This window comes from Meles meles, chromosome 1 (genome assembly GCF_922984935.1).
Source record: "Meles meles chromosome 1, mMelMel3.1 paternal haplotype, whole genome shotgun sequence".
In the NCBI taxonomy this organism is placed as follows: Eukaryota; Metazoa; Chordata; class Mammalia; order Carnivora; family Mustelidae; genus Meles; species Meles meles.
Window position 1 is genome coordinate 50,225,255 of NC_060066.1, and position 22,220 is coordinate 50,247,474.

General features: G+C 39.9%; 1 protein-coding gene across 1 annotated transcript; it reads right to left on the reverse strand.

The window, feature by feature from the left end:
- Positions 1 to 5,500: 5,500 nt before the first annotated feature.
- On the reverse strand, positions 5,501 to 22,009 carry CA2 (carbonic anhydrase 2). Its single transcript, XM_046025285.1, has 7 exons — positions 21,417 to 22,009; positions 20,080 to 20,277; positions 11,723 to 11,841; positions 11,127 to 11,219; positions 10,012 to 10,074; positions 7,514 to 7,669; positions 5,501 to 5,849 (listed from the first exon to the last, which is right to left on the reverse strand). Exons 1-7 carry the CDS (start codon positions 21,448 to 21,450, stop codon positions 5,730 to 5,732), a joined length of 783 nt encoding a protein of 260 aa, XP_045881241.1. The 5' UTR covers positions 21,451 to 22,009; the 3' UTR covers positions 5,501 to 5,729.
- Between the last annotated feature and the right edge of the window lie 211 nt (positions 22,010 to 22,220).

Here is a 22,220-nt window from a genome sequence, read left to right on the forward strand (position 1 = left end):
AGATCTCAGGCTGAAAAGCATCATTCTTGCTGCCAGAACTCTCTGAGAATAGATGCCAGACAAAGCCTGCAGACTTGAAACCTTTGAGAAAATGGAAACCCAGGTGAAGGGAGGGAGAGAAAGGACTAATGTCTGAACACTGGGGAGACCTGGCCTGGGCGAGCGTGTTGACCCCTGCCAAACAAGCCAGAAACCTCATTGTAAGAGAGGACCAGGAGCAATATCTTCTCTAAAAACATCAGAAACATTTCTCTTTCCAAAGGCAAAGTGTGTGCAGGAAATCTTCAGATGCCTGGGGCCACGGGTTTGGATGGCAGAGGCTGGCCATTCCAGCCACCATACAGGTGAGTGTGCAAGGGCCCCAGTGTGCACTGGCCCCACTCTCTCCAAAGGCAAGTGCAGGCCCCTGTCAGCTGAGGGCTGAAAGTTTGTTCCTAGCTCTTTTCCAGGCAGCTCTTCTTATAAAACAACTTCTTGATAATATGGCCAGCATGCCACTCTGCAGGATATAATTCTATCAGAGGGTCTGGATGTGGTTTCCAGCCAATATGGTGCGCTCTTCCCCTCAGATTCCATAGAAGAACCATCCTGACCCTACAGTTTCGCACACATAAAGGAAATTGACTAGTTCTCTTTTTATGGAACATGAACTTTCCAGTTTTAGAGCTTCAGGGTTTTCTTCAGTTCATTCCACCAACTGTTAAAAATACCAGATGAGAGGTAATGATACTACCTCTGTTAACATATTTAAGCACTGTGTGTGTGGGGGGGGGTATATATATATATATATATATATATATATATATATATATACCCTCTGCTTCTCCCTCTCCCTCTGTTCTTCCCTTCTGTATATATGTAAGTGTGTGTGTGTGTGTGTGTGTGTGTGTGTGTGTGTGTGTATACTCTCGTAATGAGGGGAGGGGTCAGAGGCAGAGAGAGGATGAGGAGAAAAGGGGAAGAAGCACAAATTAAATTTCTTCCTTTCTAATAGATTTTATGAAACAGACTAAAGAAACTCTCTGAAGCCTTCAGGTGTAAGGTACATAGGAATTTTAAAATATTTTCTGATGGGCCTTCCCCTACCATGAAACTAATTTTCTTTCTGTGCCATGTGCTGTTGTGACCCCTAGAGCAGGGCCCAGATGCACGTGGCCTCCAGAAGGAAGTGGAATATAAGGGAGCCTCCTGTCACACAGGAAAAAGGGACACTGCCTTTTCTGACCCAGCAGAAAGTGGTGAGGGGAGAGGAAGCAAAGATGACAGGTGCTGATATTGTAATTCTCCACCCCCTCCAACGCATACAGTCTTTCAGGGTCAAATCTGAGTGGTGAGGGAAATCTAGAGCTCCAGGACCTAGGCTCAGAAGAGGTAGGTGTCCCTGTGTCCTCCTGGATAATAGGGGAGTTCCAGACTCTGCAACCAGAGGCAGTGGTGGGGAGCAGTTCAGCTAGAGGCATCTCCAAAGACCCAGTGAAACTTGTCAGCAGAAGCAGTTTGGTACAGGGCCAGCCCAGGCCACCACTCCACAGCAGAGGCCAGCAAGCATCTGGGCACAACATAACCACACTGACCTGCTCCCCTGTCACCAAGGTGCCATCTGTGTGGGCTGGTGTGGGAGTAAAGAAATCTTAGGGGTGCCTGGGTGGCTCAGTCAGGGAGTCTTCTTCTCCCTCTCTCTCTGTTCCTCCCTTCTACCCCACTCATGTTCTCTCTCTCTCAAATAAATAAATAAAATCTTTTTTAAAAAATCTAAAATCTCAGTATACTGGGATGCCAGTGACCGGATCCTGCCCCCACTGCGTGTGGGATTGGACACAAGGGTGACCCCAGGGAAGAGGGGCTGAGCAGTAGTAATAGAACTACATAGTCTTTGCCTCTGAAGCATGGAGTGCATTTTTGAAACACGGCTGCTTCTCCCCCTTCACCCACTCCACTTACTTCAGCTCTGAGACAAAGTTTACGCCCCTCAGAAGGCTTTTCCTGACTAATTCCACCCAACACACACATACCAAACACCAGCTATGTACACGGAGCCCGTGGTTAAACAAAAGCTGCCTTCCAGGAGCTCCCAGGACCATATGGAAACAGCTGCCATAACAATTAGCACCAAGTTGAGGAGGTCACTGATGTCAGAAGGCACAAAAGCACAAAGTCTCCTGAATGAGAGATACTGGGGTCAGTGGTAAGAGTTGATACTAAAGCTTGGCATCCAGGAATGGTTAAGCTTTCACAATTATGGATGGAGAGAAAGGACACTCTGGGCAAAGGGAATAATCGCCCACCAGGAAATTTCCGGCTACCCACAGTTTATTCTCCTATGGATTTCTCTTGTTAACCCAGTCTCTCTCCTTCTGTCCCATTGCTGCAGTAACAAATTAAACACAAACTTAGGGGCTTGGTCAGAAGTCCAAAAGGAGTCTTCTGAGACTAAAATTAAGGGATCAGTGGGGCTGGTTCATTCTAGAAGCTCCAGAGGACAGTCTGGTTTTGGCCTATTTCAGCTTCTAGAAGCTGCCAGCATTCCTTGCTCGTGGTCACATCACTCCAGTCTCTGCTTCTGTTGTCTCATCTCTTTCTGCTTTTGACCTTCTTCTTCCCTCTTCTAAGAACCCTTGTAATTACTTTGGACCCACAGGATAATCTCCTTATCTTAAGATCTTTAACTGAGTCATACCTGGAAAGTCCCTTTTACCCGCTAAGGTAACGTAGCCCCAAGTTCCGGGGACAAGGATGTAGGCCTCTCTGAAAGGCCATCATTTTGTCTACTACAGCATCATTTAGGTCTCCTCCCTACTGAGTGTGCGTAACTGACCTGGGATTTTTTTGGTGAAATTCAAAAGAAGAATTCAAATACATTTTTAAAAAGATTTTATTTATATGTTTGTTTGTTTGTTTATCCGGGAGCGAGAGAGAGAGTACAAGCAGGGGAGTAGCAGAGGGAGAGGGGGAAGCAGGCTCCCTGCCAAGCAGGGATCCTGACATGGTGCTCAATCCCAGGACCCTGCGATCATGACATGAGCTGAAGGCAGACACTTAACCAACTGAGGCACCTAGGCGTCCCTCAGATACATTTTCTAAACATGCTAATACCAGTTTGGATATCCATAAAGGAGGTACACACTTTATTTAAAGCGAATGACTATCTTTCAGGAGCAAATATAATCACTGTCCTCGATATTTAATATTAGGTTACACTTCTCAAACTGGGACTTCCAGGGTGTCAGCAGGTACACCCAGTGACCAAAGGTAATAGGTTGCAGGATAAACATTCCCAGAGTTCCAATTTCAGTAATTATAATAAGCTAGTTGAAACATTTGTATTAAAGATGAATGTGGCTATAATATAGACTAGAATGTAAAATTTGAAAACACTTAATAATAAAAATGAGATGTTAAAGAAGCAATGGTTTGTTTTGAACTGTGCCTGCTAAGTACTAAGACTACTTCTCTGCTTTAAGGAATATTTTGATGGGACATTTGAAAAGCACTTATATAAATTAAAATAGTTTGTGGCACTTTACAAATGTGACAAGAAAATTGCTCAAAAAAATAAAATAAATACTATCTCCTAGTTAAATTTAATTTTAGCCAAACGTGAAATGTTTTCACTGCAGTATTTGGAGATCATCTGTTATATGCTAAGCACATAATAATTCATCTATATATAGAACTCAGTTGTTGGTAAATTTCTGGTTCAGTATATAGCTGAAAATCAATATGTAAAAATATGCACAAATTAAACTCCTTTTATGTTTAGAAGAGGTCCTCAGCAATTCACCTGAAGTAGGTTTACTTTTACTTTACAAACAATTCTAGTTAAGGTTGGCTGTATGGGTTCCTTACCCAAAGAATAACCGGTGAAGTAGAGGAGAAGCCTCATTCCAGGAAACTAAGGAAAATTGATGGTACTGTTAACAGAATAAAACACACACACACACACACACACAAAGCTTAAAAAGTACTTTTGACCACCTCCTATAAACCAGACATATCATATAATTGTCACAATCCTGGATGTCACCACTCTCTTTTTATGGCCAGGATCGGAGAGGTTGAGAAGATTGGGATTCAAAACAAACCAAGCTCCAAGACTTGTGATCTTTCTCTTACACAAAACTCAGCATACAAGTGAGGGGTATAAATGAATTTTAGTAAAGCAAGTGAGGGGTATAAATGAATTTAGGATTTTTTGGGTTTTTTTGTTTTGTTTTTATGAGGGAGAGAGAAAGTGAGTAGGGTATGGGGAGAGAGAGAATCTTAAGCAGGCTCCACACTCAACATGGAGCCTGATGCAGGACTCAATCTCATTACCCTAAGATCATGACTGAGCTGAAATCAAGAGTCCGTCGCTTAACCAACTGAGCCACCTAAGTGTATTGAGTTTAGAGACTTTTTCTTTTTTTTTAATCTCCAATACCAAAGAGGTTTTATTCCATGAAGGGTAGAACTTGAGTTATGTTAAACTTGGCTTTCCAGAATAACTCATCAGTCAAAAATTCATTCCATGGTCCAGGCACACAGCTAAATCCAGAACAGCCATAATAGTAGGAGATTTTTATTTCATGTATTCATTTTTCTTCCTATGTGTAAAGGGTATAATTTATCTTTCTAAGATTCGAATTACTCTTTTACTTGTGGGTACCACTTAAATTCCCTTCTTTAAATAAAATGGACTTTTATTTATTTCCAAGGACTATTTATATTGATTCTGCACATACACCTTTCTATGCCTTGCTGCTCTAGTTTAACCCGTTCTTCTCTCTCTTGCAGGATTCATTCTTGTAGGGTTCTCATGAAAGTCACGTGAATGAATGCTCAGAAAGCACTTAAAACAGCTCTAGGCAATTAGTACATGACCTTCAGGGTTTTTCCTTTTATGGAAACTCCTACAATTGTGAGTACCCAATTATGATGGCTTATTGTTAATAATGTGTTAATAGGAGTTATAAAGGAACACATTTTGCTCCTCCATTATTATCCAATACCCAGCATAGAATAAAATAAGCCCAAATAGAAGTCCAAATTTTATTAGAGAATATATCTAAAATACAATATTTATTAAGTTATGATATATTATTTGAATGGAAATATACTCTGTATTACAACTATAATTATAACAATTTTACAGATAATACTTCATTTACATCTCTGTAATTCAAGTCACTAAATTACAACATAATTCATTTTCCAGATAACATTGCTACAAATATATAAGAATTTAAAATTTTTTTCTTGAATATAGTATCTCGAAATCATAAACATTTATTTCATCTGATTTACATTACATAGAATCATGACTATTTCACCTGATTTACATTACACAGCTCAATTTATCTCATGGAATCTCATGGAATATCTCATGGAATGGATTTGCACTCAATCATTCTATTTTCCTATGTTTTAAAGTTAGCGTTTTTGTGAACAATTGTCTGTGCTCATCACCCCATGTGCTACGAACAAAGTCAAGATGCTTTGCTCTCTTATTCCTTATATTATATTCTCTCATACAGAAAGGCTATCACCAGAACCAAAGCACCAGTCACAGCAATTCGGTCAAGCAAGACAACTGGTCAAGTTCTTCACATTTTACTAATGAGGACAACAGGTGAGAGATAAGGATCTAGAAAACCAGACACAAATTAGCCAAGGTCCGATTCACCAAGGTAGAATTGTGCTTAGCTAATATCCCAAATATCCACTATCTGGACATGGGCTCTGGAGCCATCTTATTTGAAGGACGCATTAATCTGTCTGCTGTGCAGTGGCTGAGCTGGGCGCCAGTTGTCCACCATCAGTTCTTCAGGCTCGCCCTCCTTATTGAAATTAAGCTTACGGAATTTCATCATCTAAAAGGCAAAATAAAAGATAAAAAATTTTAAAATACAAGTTTCCCAATAGTATTCATTTATGTGCTTATTCTCCCATGTTCACCAATAGTCACCATACTATGTATATATCAAAATTCAAAGTTCACTTTGATTCCCAATAAATATACAATCACATAAACATTATATATGTATGCTTTTAGATGACAAGTCAATTCTGGAAAATACACACAAGATTGTTGGTGTCGTTTAGAAGGAAATTTTCAGTGGGCTTATTTTTTTTCCCCTCTTAATTTTAAAATTAACCATCAAAAGTCTATAAAACACTTCTGAGATGTAAAATAATAACAAAAATTCTAGATCCAAATTGTAGAGTTTTGTTTTCTGCCCCAAGAAGATAAACCACAGCATCTGTACTATTGGATAAAGTAATCCAGGATCCAAAAGCCCCAGGAGATAAGTGACTGGTGCGCATCTTGGCTTTAATGTACAGAAACACATAAATGAATTTGCCCAAACCGGGATTTTGAATCCTTGGCATTCACTGATTTTTATTCCCCTTTAGCCTTGCTTTAGTTCCCTGGCCCAGTGATGGGACACAGCGCTTAACCAGTCTCCTACTTCTTTGAGATTGTTTTTGCAAAGTGGTACGTCCCTCTGCCTTCGCAAGTCTTGATGTAAATGAAGAAGGGTGATTTGGGCAGTAACAAAGCAACCCACAAATCAACAGCCTTTATAACCTGATCTCTTTGGTCCAGTAATATTCCCTCAGTCTCACCCCTTGAAGACAACTTCGATGTCAGTCAGTTACTGTAACATTAGTTAAATTATCCTGGATGCAAGTTCTTGTAGACCCTACAGAGAACTGTCCATTTTCTACATTTCAGCTGTGGGGGGGAACAGAGACAGTCTATGGGTACTATCGGTGACCCAGAAGCTGCATTAATAACTTGAACCTCATAAGCTATATTGTATGGGAAAGGTAAGAATCTGTGGTCTGGGCTTTAGAGCAACATGCAGTGAGTTTTGATAGATACTTTTCTCCAAAGAGTGGCTTTTCCTTTTGTCAGAATTCCGAAATGGATTCTGATAGAAATAAAACTGGGTAAGCTCTCATGTGAGTGAGCTGTTACCTGTGAGTTACCACTGATATCTACGGAAACTTGAATATGAAATCTCATTGTCCTGGGCCTCGATTTCCTTGTAGCTTATATAAAAAGCAGTTATTAGGTGACAGACACCTTTCTCACTTAATCCTCATGATTACCCAGTTGTACAGAGCAAACAAGCTGCCTAAAGTTATGGCTAATCCCAGCAAATAATTCTTTTTTTTTTTTAAGATTTTATTTATTTATTTGACAGACAGAGACCACAAGTAGACAGAGACAGGCAGAGAGAGAGGAGGAAGCAGGCTCCCCACTGAGCAGAGAGCCCGATGTGGGGCTCGATCCCAGGATCCCGGGATCATGACCTGAGCCGAAGGCAGAGGCGTTAACCCACTGAGCCACCCAGGCGCCCCCCCAGCAAATAATTCTTGAATGCTGTTTGGCTGCTAAGCACTGTTATGGACACTAGTTCCACATCTAGAAGCAGGAGCAGGAGGATTCAACCCCGGGTCTGTCCGAATCCAAAAGCCAAGCTCCTCTGCCTGGACGTAGGGCTCTACCTCACTTGAGAAAACTGACCTGCTCGCTGCTAACGCTGATGGGCTCTTTGAGCACAATCCAGGTCACGCATTCCAGAAGGGGAGGAGTGGTCAGTGAGCCTGGGTAGGTCCAATAGTCCAAACTTCCAGGAAGGAGGCCACGAGGATCAAAGTTAGTGAAGTCAGCACTCTTACCCTGGAACAAGGCAAACACACAGGTTACAAATGCCACATGATCAGAGCGGGAGGAAGGCAGGAGATTAGGAAACAGATATTCCCCTCTGGTTGCCAAAACTTTTTTTTTTTTAAAGAGGTCCCATGTTGACCAGAAAACAAAGTAAAAAAGAAATTAAGAGAGATATTTGACTTGGAAATATAGATGAGCAGATATGGGCAAGAGAGCCTGACTGTCTAATTTTCTCATGTCCAATTCTCATCTTGTCCTCTCAAATCATCCCTTATAATTTCCATTGTTATTAACTGATTGCATCCAGCATTTAAAACAAAACTGCTGCCACTGAAATAATGCAATTTTAGGCCTCAATAACAAAAATATAGTATCTTTGATAAGGAGGTAATTGCCTTGCTATTCTATCTGATCACTAGATCAGGACTAAAGAACCCCTTTCCTTTCTGGACACTACACTTTCAATAGATGTACAAGGCAGAGAGCTACAAGTAGAGTGACAAGGTTGTTACAAAGAGAGAAAATTGCTGTATGGGAATAGTTAAAGGGCACTAAAGATAACTAGCCTGAGGGTAAGTAAATGCTATTAGAGAATGGGGTCAAAAGAAAGAAGGACCATGTTTTTTACTTTGTTTTGTTTAGTTTTACTGAGGTATAATTACCGCATAATATTATATTACCTTCAAGGTGCCTAACATAATGATTTGATACTTGCGTATATTGCAAAATGATCACCACAGTAAGTCTACTTTTTAACATGTAACAGTTTGTTACTAAGATACAGCCCAGTTACTAATTTTTTTTTCTCTTATGATGAGAACTTCGAAAATCTGCTCTTAAAAAAAAGTCTACTCTTAGCAACTTTCTAATACGCAATGCAATATTATTAATAGTCTCTATGCTGTACATTATATCCCCATGACTTATTTATTATTATTTTTAAAGATTTTATTTATTTATTTAAAGAGAGTGAGAGGGAGAAAGCATGAGAGGGTTAGGGTCAAAGAGTGAAGCAAACTCCCCACAGAGTGGGGAGCCGCCGTGGGACTTGATCCCAGGACTCCAGGATCATGACCTAAGCTGAAGATAGAAGCTTAACTGACTGAGCCACCAAGGTGCCTGAGTAACTTATTTCATAACTGGAACTTTGTACCCTTTGACCCCCTTCACTCACCTCCCCCCACCTCTGATAACCTGTTTCTGTATCTATGAGCTATGAGTTTTGTTTTTGTTTTTGTTGTCTGTTTTTTAGATTCCATATATAAGTGAGATCATATGGTATTTGTCTTTTTCTGTCTGACGTATGTCATTTAGCATAATGGCCTTAAGGTCCACCAACATAGTAATCAATGGCAAGATTTCCTTCTTTTTTATGATTGGACAATATTTCATTGTGTATATATAATATATATAATTATATATATTATTATATCATAATATTATTACATATTATTATATTGTATGTAATATATAATTATATTATAATATTATTATATATTATGTATATTTTATATACATAATATGTTATATATATAGTTATATTATATATAGCACATTTCTTTATCCAGTCAGCCAGTTTGGACAGTTAGACTATTTCTGGATCTTGGCTATTGTAAAGAATGCTGCAATGAACATGAAGGTACATATGTCTTTTTAAAGTAGTGTTTTGAATCAGGTCTATTCCACATAATCCAAAAGGGTCAGCTAGGAGTAATAAGGGAGTCTTTCAGAAGATAAATGTGGCTTCAGTTTGAGGATAAGCTTTATAAAGCCAGAGCTGTCCTTCGTGATCGTACGTAGCAGATGTTCAATGACCTAAATGTGGCTCTTCCATAGAGAGAATTCAAACATGGGATGGATTATTCTTCATACTCACCAATGTCTCTCCTATGTTAACCAAGTAACCGGCACAGAGCAAATACTCCACGAGTATCTGCTGCATGAATAAGGGAATAATTTGACCAGATGATCTTTCAGTTTCCTTGTAGTCATGAGAATTCTCTGACTCTTGTAATATGAGTATTCAAATGATAGGGAAGCAAGACTAAATAAATTCAAGTCTTAAAATGATACTAGCATTAGGATCAACTTTCAGATAAAGAAAAGTTAAATGAATAGATAAGCAACATTTTACCTCTATTAACTCCTTATTGAAATACCACATGTCAAACCAAGACTATTCATTTTGATCCAAAAAGTTTCCTAAAACCAATGGGATATATATATATATATACATACATATATATATATGTATATGTATGTATATATACATATATGTATATGTATATGTATGTATATATATATATATTTTTTTAAGTACTCTATTGAGATGGCAAAAAATTCAACTGTACCTTTGTCTTTATGGAATCCAGGGCATCGAGGACTTTTTGTAGGCCTGGTCTGGCATCACCAATCTATGGAAAGACACAACATACAAGGTACTGGATGTTGGTACTACATCAGTGTTGATTTGAGCAGCTCTACCATAAAATCTTTCCAAGTAGTGCACCGAAGTCTCCCACCTGCTACGTGCTACTCAACCATCTTACTCTGACTACACAGGCACCATGAACACCCCACTTTCACCGACAACTTCCCTTTGAATTTTGTCCCCCCACCCCACCCCATAGTTCTCCTGAATCTACTCCCTAAAAATCACCAGTGACCTCTAACTGACCTCCAACTGCCAAAACAACTGTTCAGTGCTTACCTTCGTTTTGCAGGATTTTATACTATTGATTTCTCTCCTTTTTGAAATTCTCTCCTCCTTTGGCTTTCCCTCTGCCCTCCAACTTCGGCAATCTCCCTTGACTCTTGTATTCCTTTTTAGCCATCTCATTAGCATCTTTCCACTGCCTTAAATGTCTTACATTTTGCAGTTTCTTGAGCTGCATGCTCAGCAGCTTTACCATCTCCCTCTTCAGGCTCTTCTTGGATGATTTCATCCTCACGTGTAGCTCCCACCTTCACATATGATGTCAGGCTCCATGAATCTCCAGCCCAGACCTATCTCCACTGCTTTATAACTGTCTGGAGCGAAACTCAACCTGCAAGTCCCACTGCTGCCTGAAATTCTCCTACTGGGTGGCTGCCCTTGAGCCCTCCAAAACTTGATCTTAGTTTAGCAGTCTATCATGAAACAGTACTATCTAGTTAGGGATGAATTTTAAAACAAAAACCGGTAGTCACCTGAAGTATACCTCTTTTCCCTTTCACATTTCCCATGTATACATCCTTCACATTTACATATAAAGAGCACCTCATGAATACCTCTCAGATTGTTTCTCCACTGTTACTAGCTACTATGGTGGGGGCGGGGGGGAGGGGGCGGACAGGTGCTTGAAAATATTTCGGAGTCAAAGGCATTTTGGAGGCTCTTTGTAGGATGTCCTGTTTACTCTGAATATTCTGTTTGCTTAATCTTTCTACAAAACAGGGGGGGGAAAGAACTGGGCCATCAACTAACCTGCAAAAAAATACCCAAAACAGCCAGTCCATCAGGTTGCTGCACAGCTTTTCCAAAATCCCCGTATTTGGTGTTCCAGTGAACCAAGTGAAGCTAAAGCAGTGGGAGACAAAACCACAATGAATGAGACACATAATAAATCCTACAGGTTTCATCCAGTGATCTTTTCCTCATAGCTAGAGGTTACTAAAGAAAGTAAACGTGTGGATAACTTAAAAAATAAACTTTTCTTTCATTTTAATTCTAATTATTCACTATTTGGCATAACAGCAAATGACTTCATCAACTCTAAGACAAAGAGTTACATGTTCTTGTGGGAAGACACAAAGCTTGTTTCTAGATTTATATTAAAACGGGATCCTCCAATTTGAATTTATTTTATTTTTTGAAAATTATGTCCTTGGAAGTAGTAGAGAATGTTTTGCAGCATTCATTGTAATATCACAAATAAAAGTTATAAGAAGCAAATGTGAAAGTCTTTTGCAAAAAAAAAAAAGTTCACTTAGATTGAGTCGAATTTACAAAATTAAAGTTTTGAAATTAATGCTGAATATCAATTTACATCTTTCCCTGGAAAGCAAAAAAGCGTCTCTTACCTCTGCAGCATATTTCTTTTTATCCACAGTGTGCTCAGAACCTTGCCCATCAGATGAACCCCAGTGAAAGTGAAACTGAATCAATCTGTAAGTGCCAGTGAGGGGTCCTCCTTTCAGCACTAAAATTTAAAATATATATATATAAAATATATGTATATGTATATTATATATGTGCATATGTGTGAGTGTATATATGTATATGAATGTATATACATACACACAATCATGTGTATACACACATACACATACATATGCACATGAAACACACACAGTATTAAATATTACAGTCTAATTTAATCCTGTTTTGTAGCAGCATTTTCGCTCTGGGAAAATTAAATCCAGACTCAAGTTTAGTCTATAGTGCTGAACAAAATCATTTCAGCTGGCTTCTCTCCTCACTTGTGTTGGCTTGAAGGATGGGTGTTTTTCCCATCTGGTTTCTGAGCACAGTGATGCTTCTCTTCTGGATTTGGTTTGGAGTCAGAGGTGCTGGTTGAGAAAGAGGAAATTTTAGGTGGAATTATTAAGTCCTCTGTGAATCACTGAGGAAGTGCCCGTGCAGCTGCTTGCCAGTGCGGGTCTGTGGCCCACGATGACCAACGTGGGAACCCCTGCTCTACATGGCCCAGTGGCTGTCCTACCACCTGCTTCGCTAACCTCCGAGGCCAGTTCTTACCCTCCAGAATTTGTGAAACCATAAGCATTCTATTGATCTTAATAGAATATCCAATTCTCCTTGCTCTGGCCTTCCAAATTCTCCAGAATTTGGATTGTCACTGGTATTAACTAGCTTGGTACATTAAAAAAATTTTTTTTGAGATTTATTTAGAAAGAGAAAGAGAGAGTGGGTGCATGAGTGGGGGGAAAGGGCAGAGGCAGAGAGAATCTCAAGCAAGCTCCCCTGGAGCCTGACACTGACTTGATCCCAGGACCCTGAGATCATGACCTGAGCTGAAACCAAGTCAGCTGCCTAACTGACTGAGCCACCCACATGACCCTCCCATTAAAATTTTTTATTGAACATTTCTGACCTTAATGTCCTCATCTGTAAAGTGGATACGTTCAATTGTTTATTACTTCACTAAGAGTTTGTTGATCATTTAACATATACAGTACTCTATTGTCTTCAAAACCTTAAAATTCTAACTTTAATAACTGTCTAATGATTCTACTGTTGTGGTATTAATGTAACTTTGTTAGAGAAAAACACAAGATGTAAGAATGTGACTAGATGTCATCTTTTTAGACCACAGTCTATTTGCAGATAATTAATGATTTGTGTGTTACAGAGAATTAATATAGTATGAAATCAGTTTCCCCATCCTCTCCATAAACTTTTTATTTAAGTTATATGTATTAATGAAATTTTACCAATATATTTAAAAGTTTTTAAAATTAGTTTAGTTCTACCATCTGTTTTTATAAGTGTATTTTAATAGCTTTGGGTTATAAATCTATAAAACAGTGAGCCCAAACTTACTTTGGCTTTGCAAAACAAAGCAACAAAGTCTGTACAATCAAATTCGCTTAACTTCACCCAAATACACATAAACGGTAGCAACACCCATTCATTTACCCAAAGGGAAAAACAGAGCTGGCTGGAAGACATTTAGGCCTTTCCTACAGCTCTTTTTTTTTTTTTTAATTTATTTGACAGAGAGAGATCACAAGTAGGCAGAGAGGCAGGCAGAGAGAAGGGAAGGAAGCAGGCTCCCTGCTGAGCAGAGAGCCCGATGCGGGACTCGATCCCAGGACCCTGAGACCATGACCTGAGCCAAAGGCAGCGGCTTAACCACTGAGCCACCCAGGCGCCCCTTTCCTATAGCTCTTGATACAATCTCTCCTTGCCAGCTCTGCCTTACAATAGGCCAGGAGAAAAAAAGAAGGGATTAAAAAAAAGAAAAAAACGAAAAAGAACGAATCAGAAGTGGTGTTATATTATAGATCTGTTAAGAAACATCGATTTGGGTGTATTCTGATAAAATCACATCTTTTGAACCTTAAAAACAAATTATTATAAAATTTTTTTAAACCTAATAATCCTATCAGGCAAGACTTAGCCTTATCTACCCCTTCCTCTAGGCTTTTTCAAAAATGAGAAAATTCCCATTTTTCGTAATGATATACCCTCAAAACAAAATATATATTTATGAAACAAACTGGTACTGAAACAATTCCTTTATAATCACTTTAAAGCTACTAATTGGCTGATCCTAAAAAGCAAATATCCTAACATCATTAATTCTACCAAGTGGCAAAATAAATGAAATAAAACCATATTAAGCAACCAGTGTAACTTATCGTTCTAAATGAATCTCCTTTCCCTTATAAGAATCATATCAGAATCTTAAATTTTAAAAAATAATAAAGCTTACTGGCTATTTCCTATTCTTATTCACTCCCTTGAAGACTTCAAGATTCCAGACTAATTTATTTATTTCAGAGAATATTTAGAATTAGGCAAGAATGTATGTGAGCTTTTCTTAAATAAGCTTTGTTAATTAAAAAAAAAATGCTCCAGGTTCAGTGATTAAACTTACTCAGTGCTAATCTATTATTACCAGACACCTGTTTTAGCTCCTGTTAAAATAAAACTATGTTGCTATGTAGATTAGAAGCCCATCGTACCTAGAAGAGATTATTAAATTCTTAAAATTTAGTTGCTACAAAAAGAAGCATTTCTTGTCTTCTTCAGCTAGTTAGTTATTTCTCGGCAATTCTTAGCATGGAGTTTAGTCAATGAAGTACCCCCCAAAACATCGTTGTAATAATAAAATCACCACAAACCCCGATAAAAGTAGCATATATATATATATATATATATATATATATATATATTTATATATTTATTTATTTGTGAAATAAAAAAGATACTTGGTTGAGAGATACGAAGTTTGCACTTTTTCCAGATCTACTTTTATTTACTTATTTGGATTCCTACTTGCCATTTCTAAACTGTTCCAGTTTAAAATGAAGTCTGTTTTTCTGATGCAAAAGTAATTTGAAAAAATAACAGAAACTGCAGACTGTGTTCTTCCTCTTTAAAATCCAGCCCTGCTGGTGGGGGCTCTGAAGAGTCAATAATTTATTGTATCATAGAAATGTGTTCTGCTGGGATGGGAGAGATATAAATGGGTTTTCTACCAAGATATCTTTTTCAAGATTCCTAAAACTTAATTTAATTTAATTTAATTAATTTAAATCCAAATCTCAACACCAAGAGCTCCAGCTAATTTTAATTTCAATGATGTCCCATCAGTTATACATACTGCAAACATAACACACAAAATAAGCACTAATTATATTATAATCTGTCTTCCTATACATATTACTTAGGGAAATTATATAAATTCTTTTATTTGTGAAAATTAAGACATCACTCCAGTAATAAGACTATCTATGCAAATTAAAAACCGAAAATTAACATTTTTAAATTTTTTCTTCCCACTTTATTATTACTTCACGTAAGATGTATCCAAATAACAAATTAAAGATCTTAATGAATATCAATAATCTCTCTCTTTTTTTTTTTAAAGATTTTATTTATTTATTTGACAGACAGAGATCACAAGTAGATAGAGAGGCAGGCAGAGAGAGAGAGAGAGGGAGGGAAGCAGGCTCCCTGCTGAGCAGAGAGCCCGATGCGGGACTCGATCCCAGGACCCTGAGATCATGACCTGAGCCGAAGGCAGCAGCTTAACCCACTGAGCCACCCAGGCGCCCCTCAATAATCTCTCTTAAATCCAAAATACAGATAAGCCCATTTTCAATAATCTTTAGTTTAAAATTCAAATATGAGGGATTTCTTATTGAAGTAAAAGACTCAGTCTACTAAAACTGCAGCATTTCCCAGCAGGTAAACAATCTTCTTTTATGAATACTTTTAAAATTATTAAATCATGCATTGCTGTTTTGTTTTTTTAGCAGTAGCCAATAATCCTAGGGTTGACATACTAAAATCAAGAAAATGAATGAGGACAAGATGTCCACAATCCATTTCTTTTAAATAGTGAGATGTTTAGCTGTCACTTTCACTACGGTAAACAACAATTAAAAATCAACAGAACAGAAATTTTTAATTACAGGTATATGGAAATCATAGAAGAGTAAAAAAAGAAATTCTTTTGACATGAACATAATTAAATACAGAACTTAGAATGTTTTGTCAATTCTATAAATACTTAGGTTTCTGCTTATACCATTAATAGTATGCACAACAAACCCTTTCACTTGTTGCTATTATGTTTCCTTTTAACTTAAATTATTCATGGAAGGATAATTTTAAAGTTTCAAAAGCAAGTCCTTGAAAATCAAGCAAGACTCATGTATGAAGCTCTATTATGTCATACAGACAGTGGTCTGCTTCAAATGAGCATAGGTAAACTGTCTGTTTCCTTCCGTTTTTCTTGAAATAATATAAACAGATAAAAATATTTCCATTTCTAAAGAACAGAAATGATATGAGAGTTGTATATGGATTGGCTCAATAATTTCAGGCATTGGTTTTTCAATATTTGCCTCTAACATTGCAATAAAGCAGGAGAGTTTTAAACTCTTCCCTAAAACTTAATGAGTTAGCAGAAGTTAATAATTTGACTAGTATTATTCTCTCCCAGATAAAGCTAGTAATAAAAGAACTCAAGCAGAGAGAGTTATTTTTTAATAATTTTTTTGAAAGCCTAACAGGATTAGCAACTTTTCATTTATTAAAGGTGGTTTATTTTTAAAAGAATTTAGAAGATTGATGAGAGCTTCCAGTTAAAGCCTATTAACCCCACAATTTTTTTTTATTAACTCCACACTTACAAAGAATTATCTCAAGCTCAAATATACTAATAAACACAGCCAGCTCATTTCTTGATAACTTAGCACTTAAGTTCGAGTCTAAGATAATATTTAGGGTATATTTGAAAACTTAAATCTATGAGAAATTCTAGAAGGCTGAAATCACACTAAAAAATAAAAATAAATCAATCAATTAAAATGAACTGAAGCACCTTAATGTAGAAAACAAGACATAAAAGATATCTAAAAATGTTAATGCCATAAAAATAACTCCTAACAAAAAGAGATATTAAGTTGTCGACTTAAAATACTGAGTGACCAAAATGAAGAAATTATTTTTAGACTTAAGTATATAGAAAAGCATATCAATTTTTTAAAACCATGGTATGTACACATTAAATATTAACTCTGGTTATCATTCAAAGATCCTTATTCAACTTCTATTTTTAAGGGATAGGCATTTAAATTCCTTAGCATTCTGTTTCCTCATGTTTAAGTCAATTAGAATGGAATATCTCCATCATTTGTTCTAACTTGAGAGTCTAGGATTCTTAAAAAAAAAAAAAAAAAGTCAAAAGGGTGTTTCTCGGCATGGTATGATTGTTTGTTTTATTCTATAGATGTGTTTTTCCTTAATGCCAACATTTTAATATAGTCTGCATCCTAGAAAAAAAAAAAAAATGATTTCTTGTTTAACCAGAACAGTTGACCATGTTGAAGAGGTTTGGGCAAAGTTACAAAGGGATCTTTCATACATAAAGGAGAGCAGGTCATTCTAACATTAACTCTTCCTCATCTGTCAGAGTAAATACTGCACTCTTTCCAATCACAGGGTCTTTCCTACTTCTCTGGCCTGGGGTCTCCTCCAAGACACCAAAATCCTTCAAGTCTCACCACAAGTTTTACTTGCCCTGTAAAGTCTTTCCTGACTTACACAGGATGACTCCTAAGTCTCTTTCATGTTTCCATTGTTCCTTGGAATGGAACAATGTATGTCCTTCTTGGGCTTGCCAAAGTCATGGTCAGCATCTGTTATTTCTCTGCCTTTCTACCTGAGGCTTGCCCAGCATGAGTTCAAGGGATACAAGAAAGAGACCAGGCCTCAATCCTGCCTTCACGGTACCTAGCTGATCTTGCATTTAATTGGCATTAGGAAGGGTTTTCTTGTGGTGGTGGTTGGTTTTTCTTATAAGAACTGAGTGAAGAACACGTGTTTCTCTAAAGACATAGGTTTGAGACCCCATTGGAACCACTTTCTTCACAATCTAAACATGGCTTTAATAATATATGTGTTACTCACGAGGAGAAGTACTTAGAAAAGTGTGGCTAGCTCTAATCAGTTACTGCTTGTGTAGAAATCCGTCAGGACTCGACATATCCATGCTAAAACATGTAACTATATAATAACATCTCATATAAAATCAGTACACACTTTAATATGATAAATGGGAACATATAAAAATAAAATGTTTAAATCCCATTAAGTGATGGCAGGTAATCTTACAGCTCATTAGAAACTTTCTTCAGAAATCTTATCACAGGTGAAATCCCTACAACAATTGCCTAAAAAAAGCAGTCAAATGGTATGAAGACATGGAAACAGCAATGGTCACTTACTATGGAATTATTACGTGCCAAGTGCTGGGCTAGGTGCTTCATCTCTACTGTCCCATTTAATCCTTCCTCCGTGGTAGAAACTACTCTTACTCCAATTTTACAGTTAAGAAAACTAAAAATTAGATTAAGTTGCTGTTGTTCCTAGGGCCACTGAGCTGGTTAGCAGCAGAGATGGAACTTGAGCCCATGGCTATCTGATCCCATTCCATGCTCATAGCTGCTACTCTAAATGCTGAAATCCATTTTCCAGTGATAATATACTACTGGAACAATTACTTCATGACCAGATTTGTAAGGAATAGGGGGAATTATCTCATCTGATTCTATTTGTTAGACATTTGTTTCCTCCTTGCTCCAAAAAAAGTATCCAATGTCTATGTCGCACCAAATGAGGTATATAACTGGTAGACATGACTCTCATTGAAAATGATGATCTCACTGGCAACACTGAAACATACATTCATTGCATCTCTTTCTGTAGAAGTTGATAGGTACAGACTAAAATAGCTCACTTTTTTGGTCTTTGAATAACTAAACATGAACTTTTATAGCATCCTTTCTGTATGTATAATACCACCAAGACCTACAGTCTTGTCCTAATATAATCAAAGTATACAGTATCTTTAACAAGAAGGAAAGAAATTTGTTTCCCTCATATTTAGCCTAATCATTTGAGCTTTGTTACTTTGGAGTGGGAGGCTTATTTGGGAAGGCAGAGTAGTAGAATGATTGAAGGAATGTCTTCAGGAAACATCCTGAACAATCAAACAATCAAAGTCTAATTACTCATTATACTATGCCAGAATGTGTGTGTGTGCTTGTGTGTGTACTGGGGGGAGGTGCACCCAGGACACAGGTAGGTTGAAAACATTTCTCAGATGATCTCCACATCACCCTCCATCAAGTTGTCTTCCAGAATCACTATTTCAGAATCCAAGTGTCAAAAAAATGTTTGAAGCAGGGGGAGAAGAGATTTTTTACAAACTGGACTGAATATATGAGAGCTACAAAAAAAGAATGGTCAACTAGGCTATGGTGATTATAATCACACTTATATTTTAGTACTATCAGTCGTTACTCCAAAATTTTGACAGCATTATTGAATGCATCCCTGTTTCTCTGTGCTCTCTTTTGCCCCATGCTCTCCCTGCTCCCATACCATCACCGCTCATCATGTGTTTGCAACGACCTTCAGAGGAAAGCACTCAGGAAAATAGAGCACTGGCAATTAAACCAACCAGTGGGCAAAGAAAGCTGCTACCATGTCTGAATGGGATTGTTCTCCTGTTTCTAAATAAGAAAAAAAGAAGCATTCAATGGGCATCCTGTAAACAGCTCCACTATAGATAAATTACAGTAATTGGTTTTGTCAGCAATGGGCCAGGTGGGCCAATGCCCACCCACTCTAAAACATCTTCATTTGTGGAATGAATTTCTGGGTGGATACCAAAAAATTCTGCTTCCTCTTATCACATTTGTACCCATAAATATAATGTTTCAAAAAATTTTCACTATTTTAAATAGTGAGGTTTTCATCACTCCCCTGTCCTGTCTGCTGCCTTGAAGAGAGCACTAAAGAAGTACTTTTTATGGGATAGGATCAATTCTGGAAAACAAATATTTTGGAAAAATCTTAAAAATTCAGTTTTTGCAAATCTCATCCTTGCTGATCTTCACATCCCAGCGACCTTGCCTTCTGTGACTTTTCACAAGCAGATCACAGTTATTCGGTGCCCTACATAGAAACCAGGAATTTTACAGAGGAGCAACAGCCCTGGGCCACTTCAGAGTAATTAGCCTACTTCTCAGAGCCTGGGACCTAACGAAGATTAGCAAAGTGGCATCTTTGAGTACTGAGACAAACTGTAGTATTAAGCCACTGCTCCTGATTCCTCTCATTAAACTGGGAAAATAGCTACTGGGTAAAAGGCACACGTTATTTTTTAAACACTGACCTGCTTTGTCCTGGGAGTCATCGAATTCCACGTTGAAAGAGTGACCGTTGTTGATGATCCTGCGAGAAACGGCTTGCTCATAAGAAGGACACAAAGCCTTCAGGGCAGGGTCATGAATGGCTGCTTTGGTGTCGATGTCAATAGGGGACTGGCGCTGTCCCTTGGCAATGGGGAAGTCCTTATGCCAGTGCTCGGGTCCTAGCAGTCAGAAGAGATGTGTGAATGCCCCAGTGTGGGGAAGGGCACAACTAGAGCCCTAGAAAAAGGGGCAATGATTCTGGAGCCAATGTGATCCGTTCCAATTTGGGTGGCCCCACTTAGCTGAATACCTCTGGGAAAACAATGTGTGCCTCAGTATCATCATTTGTATTATGGGGTCATAACATCAGCATCGTAGAAGTTGTGAGAACTGGAATCAATACATGAAAGGTCATTGAACAAAGAGAGTGCCAAATATTACCTATTTTTACCCTCATTTTATTGAATTCACAACTGAAATTGGGCAGACACTAAGGCAGGGCTTGTGGTTAGCATTTAGAATATTCAAGTCCATTTAAGACCTTGGAGCAGGTTAGGATTTCTCTCTGGAGTCCTCCTACTGAATGTAAAGGCCGAGTCACTGCTCAGACCCGGGCACCTCTCTTGTAAGGATCAGGATTGCCACTACCTGGGAAGCCCCACGCCACCCCCAGATGCGCAAGGGGAGCCAGATGCATCTTTCTCTTGCGTCGGTTGGCTCTGGAGAACCCAGATCAGGAGCCATGATAAACCCGGGTTCCTGGTGACCCCCTAACATTATAGAGATGAGAGATGATGGGGAAACTCAGAAATCCCGCAATGTAGTCAAACCAGCCCATGAAAATGCCCTGGTTTGTGACAGTTTGTGCTGAGCGCCTTAGCCACAGGTGGTGCTGGGAATGTTTAGGGGGAAGGAGAGTTCCCCTAATTTTTTCTGCAATCAACAACTAAAATTTTCCCGTTACAACCTTTCCTCCCTTCCTCCTAGGTCCGGTTAGGATAGTCTCCGCTCGGGACTTGAGGGCAACTGTCCTCCAGTCCCGAGGCTGAGGCTGCGCTCCTCCTCCTCCCTCCCGCCCTACGCGCCACCGCTGGACGCGGGGATTCCTCGACAGTGACCCGGGGGGCTGGGGCAAGGGGGGCATCCCCGCGACAGGGAGCGGCGGGCAGGGCAGGCTCGGGGGCACACCTTGCCTCGGGTGCTCCGACTAGCCGCGGTAAACAGCAGGTGCGGGCGCTGCGGGGCCGGGGCCGGGGCGGGGGCCCGAGATTGGGGCCCCGGCGCCGCCGCCACCGCGCCGCCCTCCTGCTGCACTCACCGTTGTGCTTGCCGTATCCCCAGTGATGGGCCATGGTCGTGCGGCTGGTCGAGGCAGGGCAGGAGTTGGCGCCGTTCTAGAGGCGGCTGCTCCCCGGGCGCCTGCACCGTGTGCTCGCGGGTCGCGCCGTCACCGGCTTTTATAGGCTCCCGCCAACTTCGCGTTTCGGGGGCGGCTCGGGGGAGGGAGCCCCGGGTGGACCTGGATGAGGGGAGGAGGAGGTGACGGGCGGAGGTGATCTCCCAGTGCTTGGGGCGGGTCAGGCGGGCGAGGCACCGGGGGCGGGGAGAACGCCCTCTCGGCGGGCGCTTTGCTGGGCTCAGGACCTCCTCTCCTGCCCCCCGGCTCCCCTCGGCCCGCGGCCCGGGCCCCGGGTCCCTGGGCTGGCAACGAGGCTCCAAGCTCTCGGCGCGCGGGGTGGCGGCGTCGGCGGCGGCTCCCGGGCTCCTGGTTGGGACTGGGGCTGGCAAGCGTCTAGGAGCACCCCATCCCCCTCCTGGGTGCGGAGTCTGGCGGCCGCGCGGACTGCTCGGGACCCGGGCCCCTGGTTCTTTTCATCCGTCGTCCGCATTGTGATCGCATCCCCGGCCTCAGAGCCCTCCCGCCCCACCCCCTTGACCCCACCGGCGCCGGGGTCTCCAGCCCCGAGGGTTTACTGCCGGGTGTCCCCGGCTGGGGACTGGCAAGCTAGGTTAGGAGCTATGACCTTGGGGCAAATAGGGATACGGTCCTTGAGGCTCTGGGGAGCGAGCAGCTTCGCGTACCGAAAGCCACGCGCCCCCTGCTGGACGGCCGTGGAATAAA

Coding starts and splice junctions, on each gene's coding strand:
- CA2 (XM_046025285.1), bottom strand. CDS start 21,450: ATGGCCCATCACTGGGGATACGGCAAGCACAACG. Junction 20,278..21,416: donor GGGATACGGCAAGCACAACG/GTGAGTGCAGCA, acceptor TCTGACTGCTAG/GACCCGAGCACTGGCATAAG. Junction 10,075..11,126: donor TTTTGGGTATTTTTTTGCAG/GTTAGTTGATGG, acceptor GTCTTTCCATAG/ATTGGTGATGCCAGACCAGG.